The sequence below is a fragment of the Gracilinanus agilis genome, chromosome 1, assembly GCF_016433145.1.
Source record: "Gracilinanus agilis isolate LMUSP501 chromosome 1, AgileGrace, whole genome shotgun sequence".
NCBI lineage: Eukaryota > Metazoa > Chordata > Mammalia > Didelphimorphia > Didelphidae > Gracilinanus > Gracilinanus agilis.
In genome coordinates this window covers 670,734,884-670,743,976 of record NC_058130.1, presented here as the reverse complement: position 1 = coordinate 670,743,976, position 9,093 = coordinate 670,734,884, and the positions used below count along the sequence as shown (strand labels likewise).

General features: G+C 34.8%; 1 protein-coding gene across 2 annotated transcripts; it reads left to right on the top strand.

Annotated features, from left to right (window-relative positions):
- Positions 1-280: 280 nt before the first annotated feature.
- On the top strand, positions 281-8,417 carry ZHX1 (zinc fingers and homeoboxes 1). 2 transcript variants are annotated; one of them, XM_044668993.1, is made up of 2 exons: positions 281-3,159; positions 6,537-8,417. In XM_044668993.1, the coding sequence occupies exon 1, from the start codon at positions 388-390 to the stop codon at positions 3,154-3,156; it is 2,769 nt and encodes a 922-aa protein (XP_044524928.1). In that variant the 5' UTR covers positions 281-387; the 3' UTR covers positions 3,157-3,159; positions 6,537-8,417. The 2 variants fall into 2 exon arrangements, with proteins under 2 accessions (XP_044524928.1, XP_044524923.1); XM_044668988.1 differs by having other exon boundaries at positions 6,516-8,417.
- Positions 8,418-9,093: the final 676 nt, after the last annotated feature.

Here is a 9,093-nt window from a genome sequence, read left to right as displayed (position 1 = left end):
TTTGAATATATAAGTTCATGTGTGTATCACTTTGCAAACCTTAAAGTACTATATATAATTATCAGCTATTATGAATATGATAATTTCTGATTTTTGTGTTTTATAGATGATTTCTATAGTGTTACTGTATTTCATTTAAAAAGTCATTCTCATTTACTGTAAAACTTGTTTTTTTGATATAGGTGATTGGATGTTTGCTTCAAAAGTTTCAGCATTTCAGCTTTGCAACTACCAACTATAAGCTCTTCTCTTGATTGCACTATGAAAAAGCTGCAGATGGGATGGACTCGCAGGACCAAAAGCCATTTCTTTCCAATGAAGATAACTGAAGGAGTTTGATCTTCATTACTTTCTAATCACAGTTGTGATTTTCCCCACAAAAATAGAATGGCAAGCAAAAGAAAATCAACAACCCCTTGCATGGTCCTTGCCAGTGAACAGGATCCGGACCTAGAATTGATATCAGACTTGGATGAAGGTCCCCCTGTACTTACACCAATAGAAAATGCAGCAGCAGAAAGTATCTCAAGTGATGAAGATGTTCAAGAGCTTGTAGATTCTGACAATCAACAAAATAAAAAAGTTGAAGGTGGCTATGAATGTAAATATTGTACTTTTCAAACTCCAGATCTTAATATGTTTACCTTTCATGTAGATTCAGAGCATCCCAATGTAGTGTTAAATTCATCCTATGTTTGTGTTGAATGCAATTTTCTTACCAAAAGATATGATGCTCTTTCTGAACATAATTTGAAATATCATCCTGGAGAAGAAAATTTTAAGCTAACTATGGTGAAACGAAATAATCAGACAATCTTTGAGCAAACAATTAATGATCTGACTTTTGATGGTAGTTTTGTTAAAGAAGAGAATTCAGATCAGATAGAATCTATAGAAACTCCCTCATCGGGGATTTCTATCAGCAAAACTCCTATAATGAAAATGATGAAAAATAAAGTAGAGAATAAACGGATTGCAGTTTTCCATAACTCTGAAGACATTCCAGAAGAAAAAGAGAATGAAACTAAATCAGGTCATGAAGAAGTAGTTAAAAATCCAACTTCATCAGCATCTGAATCTAATACAAGTACTTCTATTGTAAATAGTATACATCCAAATACTACAAACACTGTAGTTTCCCCAGCAACAGTTCTTCAACCTGGGTTAGCACAGGTGATAACAGCAGCTGTATCGGCTCAGCAGAATTCTAACTTGATTCCTAAAGTTTTAATCCCTCTTAACAGCATTCCCACCTATAATGCTGCTTTGGACAACAATCCCCTTTTGCTCAACACCTACAACAAATTCCCTTATCCAACAGTGTCTGAAATTACAGTTCTATCTGCTCAAGCAAAATATACAGAGGAACAGATCAAAATATGGTTTTCAGCCCAACGCCTGAAACATGGTGTTAGTTGGACTCCAGAAGAAGTAGAGGAGGCAAGGAGAAAACAATTCAATGGCACAGTACATACTGTACCACAAACCATAACAGTGATTCCTACACACATTTCAGCAGCTAGTAATGGTTTACCTTCCATTTTACAGACATGCCAAATAGTTGGCCAGCCAGGTCTGGTCCTTACCCAAGTAGCTGGCACTAATCAATTGCCAGTAACGACACCTATAGCTTTGACAGTTGCAGGGGTTCAAAATCAAACTCATATGCAGAAAAGTCAGGTGCACAGTGCTCAGCCTACTGCAGAAACAAAGCCAGTAGCTGCAACTCCAGCTCCAGCCCCAGCTCCAGCTCCAGCCCCAGCCCCAGCCCCAGCCCCAGCCCCAACTCCAGCTCCAGCTCCAGCTCCAACACCAGCACCAGCACCAGCACCAGTACCCGTGCCAGCCCCAGCTCCAACACCAGCTCCAGCTCCAGCTCCTCAATTAATCAAGCATGAAACTGCATTAGTGAATCCTGATTCATTTGGTATCCGTGCAAAAAAGACAAAAGAACAGCTGGCAGAATTAAAAGTTAGCTACCTTAAAAATCAGTTTCCTCATGACTCTGAGGTGATCCGGCTTATGAAAATAACTGGCCTGACTAAAGGTGAGATCAAAAAGTGGTTTAGTGATACAAGGTATAACCAGAGAAATTCCAAGAGTAATCAGTGTATCCATCTCAACAGTGAAGCTTGTACCCCTATTGTTATAGACTCTAGTGATGAGACTGCAGAATCCCCAACAATTGTCACACCACAGCCTAAACAGCCAGGAAACTCTTTTCCTGATTTTACTCCACAAAAATTTAAAGAGAAAACTTCAGAGCAGCTGCGTATCCTCCAAGCAAGTTTCCTCAATAATCCTATACTTACTGATGAAGAATTAAACAGGTTAAGAGCACAAACCAAACTTACTAGAAGAGAAATTGATGTCTGGTTTACAGAGAGAAAGAAATCCAAAGCTTCAAAGGAAGAGAAAACAGAAATAGATGAAAGCAATGCAGGCAGTTCCAAAGAAGAACCTGGAGAAGCTTCTCCTCAAGAAGAATCTGGAGCATCTAAGTCAGTGACCACCACAAATAAAGTGTGTAAAAAGTCACCAGAGCAGTTGCATATACTTAAAAGTGCATTTGTTCGGACACAGTGGCCATCACCAGAAGAATATGACAAGCTGGCTGAGGAAAGTGGGCTTGCTAGAACAGACATTGTTAGTTGGTTTGGAGACACACGATATGCTTGGAAAAATGGTAATTTAAAATGGTACTATTACTATCAAAGTGCCAGTTCAAATAGTATGAATGGACAGGCTTCCTTTAGGAGAAGAGGGAGAGGAAGACCAAAGGGGAGGGGAAGGGGAAGACCCCGTGGGCGGCCTAGAGGAAGCAAAAGACTAAACAACTGGGACCGTATACCATCACTCATAAAATTTAAAACTGGAACTGCAATACTTAAGGATTATTACATGAAGCACAAATTTCTTAATGAGCAAGACCTTGATGAACTTGTTGCCAAATCACATATGGGTTATGAGCAGGTCAGAGAGTGGTTTGCAGAAAGACAAAGAAGATCTGAGTTAGGAATAGAGTTATTTGAGGAAAATGAAGATGACGATGAGATAATAGATGATCAGGAAGAGGATGATGAAGAAACAGATGACAGTGACACCTGGGAACCCCCACGACATGTTAAGCGGAAACTCTCTAAATCAGATGATTAAAATGTAAGTTTTTTTACATGTGTATGCACATTTCATCTATATACATTTGATATGTCACTTCATTAAATGACTTTCAGATATAATAGCTTCTAGGGTTACTTTTCCTTCATCAACTGAAAAGGTCAGATTCTACTAAGCATGGCCAACAAATAGTTTGTTCCCAAATCAGCTAAAAAGCCTATGTTTTTTTGTGATACCGAGACCAGGCATTTTATATTCTATCCACAGTTAATGGTCCCCAATATCATTCAGTTGCATATATGGTTCAAAGTATATATCTCTTTTCTCACTGAATATTATATGTAAATATATTTTAATGTTTTAGATTTTTACCCACTTCTTTGGGGAAGGGGTCTGGAAGAAAACTAGAATTACTAAAACGTGTTTCTTCCTTTTTTTTTCAACCCACCCTTTACTAAAACTTGACTTTTTGCCTATTTAAGGAATGAATTCAAAAATTAAAATTAAAAAGAAGGGGAAACTATAGCCAAAGGAAAGAATAACTACAGGGGTGAGGATTGCTCAGTTTTAAGAAACTAGGTGAAAATTGGTATTTGCTTATTTTTTTTCTCATTGTGTTTCAGATTTTACTGAACTCTAACTGTTGCTCCCCCTGCCCACTGAACTTATTATATAGCCTTTTAGTTAGGAATCTAAGATGCTTCATTTAATAAGAGTGGTCATCTATTCAATTAAAAACCAAGAGACCTTATTTCAGTTAATTTCAGAATTCTTGTCTGATTAGGCAGTTGTTTTGTTTTTTAGATCTCTTTTTGAAAGCTAAAGATGAGTTGATTATCTATAGCTTGTCCTTGGTGTTTTGGAGGTCAAACACTTGTAATGGGTGCTCAAGAATACAAAGCTAAAAATATCTTATAAAAATAGCTCACACTTATGTAGTGTGTAGCAGTTCATCGTACTTTTCTTATGAAGATCCTGGGAGGTAAAGGGCTTGTTATTATTCCCACATTGCAGGTGAGAACAAGGCTTACAAGTGTTGAATCACCCGGGAGTCTATATACTTGGCAGAGTGGAAACCTGTATCAGCTTTTTGGCTCCAATGCTTTTTTTCCATCTTACCTCCAAAAATGAAGATTTGCCTATTCCTTGAGGTCCCAGGACCTCATAGAATGAAATATCCCTAGCCCAGTAAAACTTTTCATTTTTTAAAATCTAGTTTTAATTCCTCTGAAAACTTAGTTCATGTTAGAAATGGTGATTCTTAAAGCTGGTTGCTGGCAATATTCATTCATATAGTTATATTAGGTTATTAGGTGTTTTGTTTTTCTCTTCTTACTGTTTTGAAACATTTTGTTTATTTCCAAGATAGAACTGCAATTAAAAAATAATACAACGATCATAAAATATGTTAGTATATTAGTACTGAGGACTATGTTGAGCATTCACACAAAGTAGCTTTATGCTGTCTGAGAACATTGTAATGTTCTCAAAATGAAGAAGGGGAGGGGAAAAGGGCCTTTTTTCAGTATTGTGCACACGATACATACATACATAGTTCTCTCTTGACTTAGTCCATTCTCTGCCATTCTTCAACCTATAACTTTCTTCTTTTAATCTATTTATTCTTGCTTTTCATATTTCTATCCCCATATTCACAAATATCCTCTCAATAATTACTGCCTAGTCCCTTTACTAGCTTTTAAAAAATAATATAATCATGAAAACAGATGGGAACTAAAATGCAACTATTTTGTTAAACAGAATAAACTTAATTACTGATTATAAAGCATAACATAAGCATTCTTTTTTTCTATTAATTTTTCTATTTTTAAATTTTTTTCCATGATTCACAATTTCTCCTTCCCTCTTCTGGAGTTGACAATCAATTCCACTGGGTTATACACACACACACACACACACACACACACAGATATATAATCACTTGAACCCATTTTCATATTAGTATTATTTTTTAAAAACTCTTACTTTCCACCTTAGAATCAATACTACGTATTGCTTCCAAGGCAGAAGAGTGGTAAGGGCTAGGCAATGGGGGTTAAGTGACTTGCTCAGGGTCACCCAGCTAGGAAGTGTCAGGGGTCAGATTTGAACCCAGGACCTCCCATCTCTAGGCCTGACTCTCAATCCACTGACCTGCCCAGCTGCCCCCTTCATATTATTCATTTTTGTAAAAGAATAATCTTTTAAAACAAAAACCGAGCAAGTGATAAATCATATGTTGTCTTCTGGATTTCTGCTCCCACACTTCTTTCTCTTAGATGTGGGTGGCATTCTTTCTCATAAGTCCCACAGAATTGTCCTGGATCATTGAATTGCTATTAGTACCAAAGTCAATTACTATTAATCGTCTAACATAACCATTGTAAGTCATAGCTTAAACATCTTAGATAGATTAATCCTAAAGTTTCCTTTGCCCTTTTATAGTCTCAGAAATATTTAAGCTATCCTTCTTTTGATCCAGATGCACAAAATGCTTTTAACAGCCCACCCCAGTTATTTCTAAAAAAAGAGAAAATACATACGCAGCCAAAATAAATCAACAGAATTGCTGCTGTGATGATTTCTTTATCTCACACCCTCGTGTACTTTTTTTGGAATTGGTTGAAATCTACTAAAAACATGAAACTCTTTGCACTTTTGTAAATTTTAATATTACTTTAACAAGTTTGCATGGGCAGTATTTATGTTGTATGGTAAATATAATAATACCAGTTCTGTTCAGAAAATTCCTAGGATAACCCTGTGTTTCTTTGGAAAAGAAAACTCATGTATATTGTATTGCATTTGTGTGCCATGTACATAGGGATACCTTTCTTCTAAAATAAATCTGGATTCATAAAACATACATTATAAGAGAATTTTTCACTTTACAAAAGAATATCACAATTTTGTTTCAAATAGCAACTCAGTAAAAATATGGGCTAATCTTACTAGATGGCATAAAGGAAAGTATGCCTGTGTATATCTACATATCTATATACCTACATATCTATATCTCATCCTTGCAGATAAAAGTATACAAGCCCCTATGCCCCACAACATCCCCCTCTATTTATACATATACATACATTTATACATATGTCATAAAGCATGTAAAGTCTAAAAATTAATCCTCTGATAAATTATCAGAGACTATACTCACATAAGTAAATTTTATTGTATACAAGGCTTATTTATACAATTTATATCTATGATAATTACACCTGAAGTCTAATGCATTTTATAAACCATGGGTAGCAGATGCTTTCATTAATAACCAGAAAGGATAAAAGATGTATTCACTCTTAGTTAACTTTTCCTGTAGTTACTATTGTCTAAAATGCTTTAAGAAAAATTCAGATATGGTTTTGACTAACATTTTTTCTTGACTTTTTCAGTCTTATGTTTTTCTTTTATAGTTACCTACAATGGTGAAGGGGACTCAATTCTTGAATTCAAGAAATCTGATTTACTGTGAATGGGCTTAATCTTTAATGAAACTGAGAATATTTTTGGACATATACACATTCTCATAACATAGGATTGAATACTCAAAAGGAATGGAACTTAGTGTTGTGCCAAAGTTAAACTACTGCAGTTGGTGGAAGTTCTGCACTGTAAATAGAACACTGATTAAAAGACAACTTGTAAAAATTCAGATTTTAATACAGTACATTTTTATTCTGATATGGGATGGAAACATTCTGTTACTTGGGCTTTTTTGAGGGAATTAAGTGACCACTAGATTTTGTCCTCTTATAATTTTGTCCAGCTTAATACTGTATGTTCTGGTAAGATGGGCTTCATTGCCTGTGTTCTTTGATATGTGATTAAGCTTATAGCTTTGAGTGACCAAACATTTTACAGAGTAAAAGTTCTTAGAAACAGTTTAAAAAATGACTGATTTATTTCTGTGTCTTATTTATCAGGCCCTGCACTAATGTTGAAAGTTGTGCATGTGCTTGTACAACTTATACATAAACAAAAATGCACCATATTTATACATTTTGGAACCCTAAGCCACAGGGCCTATGTCATTGGCTTTTTCAAGTTGAAGACATCACTTGGATGCTACTATTAATATCTGTAATACTTCTGTTTATATTTTAATTAAAGGCTGATTTTGCTTTTCATTAAACTGAAGAAAATGATGTACTGAATATGGAAAAAGGCTGGCATACACATTTACAAAAAGAATCTCTGAAATAAACTTTGTACCAAAAATGTGAAAAAGAATATGTAGTAAATATATGCTTAATGAGTGTTTTTAACAATATTGTAAACTAATGTACAGAAAACGCATCAGTCCAGAATTTTCTAGAATTCCAAGATTCTACCTTGTATAACAAATTTAGTAGCTATAGGAAAAAAATTCCTAAAGTAATAAGTATAATTAGCCATTTAAATGCTAGCTTTTGCTCGCAAACTATTGTAGTATTAACAACTATTTTGCTATATCAAGAGACTAAAAGTTCTTATTAACTTATTTGTAAAGACTGGTGCTGTTCATTCCTATTTAGGGGAAAGACTTTTGTTTGTGACTATAGGACCATTTAAAAAAATATGCTATCTTCATTGAAGAAAAATTCAGTCGAGTTTTTTGTTAGTAAAATACTTTTCTGAACGACCAGATCTAGTGGGCTTCACTAGTTTATTTCACCTAATTTAATGGCTGATAAATATTGAGCTTTTGATTTTTACCTAAACGTTTGTCAACTAAGAGAAAGTTATGAAAGAGCTTTGGATATGCATGCTGCTTTCATTTTTATAAATGGTTTTTTATTTTTTAAATACAGCTTTATAAGTATTTCCCAAATACTACATTTTAGCTGATCTATTCACTACAGACAGCTGGCTTTGTGAATGGCTTTTTTCATACTACTGTTAACTTTTATTTTTACAATGTAAAGACTGCAGCAATTTAATGCACTATTTTTTTTCACTTTTTTAATAACTTCATAGAGCACTCTGTACACTGTAATAATTAAATTGCCTCTTTTTTAACCTTTGCTAAATGTAGTCTGAGTTCTGTTTGACAGCAGGTTTTAAAAAAATGTTTTCAGTTGCTGCAATAAGTTGTGCTTCAACTATTGTAAAATTAAGCCTTTGAACATATTTGTTGTGCTTCCTAATATTAACTCTACATAGTTGTAAATAATTACTAGTTATTTTTCCAGACCCGTGTCCTTTGCAGCTTCAGCATTCGATATTTCTCTGATGTTTGCTATCTTTTAACAATTATTTGACAGAGCAAAAGAAAATTCATTTAGCTAAAATGTGTCTGCATACATAATAAAAGTCAGCAGTCGGTAGTTAGTTCTTTCAGTGATTTTTTTTTTCCATTTTCTCAAGCCAAAATTTTAAAAGCAAAGCAAAATCCTTTATTATCCTAAAATTTGAATGATTCTTTGTAGTTTTTCAGTGTCTGAAGACAATTTAGTGGAGAGTTTTGTTTGTTTTTTTCCTGAAAGGGGAAAGTACTGGCCCCAGAGGACAGTACTGTAAGCAATGGGTGGAAGTTAGAGAGGCAGATTTAGGCAAAATGTAAGAAAATAAAACTTTCTAATAATCCAGACTATCAAAAATGAAATAGTTTGCTTCAAGAGATAGCAAATTCCCTCTCAAAAGAATTTGCTAACGGTATACTAAAGGTCTACAAGTGAAAATTGGATGCCTAGATGGGAATTTTGGTTTAAGGTACAGATTTAAAGTAAGTGGCCATTGAGATTACTTCCAACTCTGAGATTCTATGAGTCTACTCAATTTCAGAGGTTGCATGTATTTTATTCTCTTCTTTTTTTTGTATTTTTTTTTTATTTTAAACCCTTAACTTCTGTGTATTGACTTTATAGGTGGAAGATTGGTAAGGGTAGGCAATGGGGGTCAAGTGACTTGCCCAGGGTCACACAGCTGGGAAGTGTCTGAGGCCGGATTTGAACCTAGGACCTCCCGTCTCTAGGCCTGGCTCTCAATCCA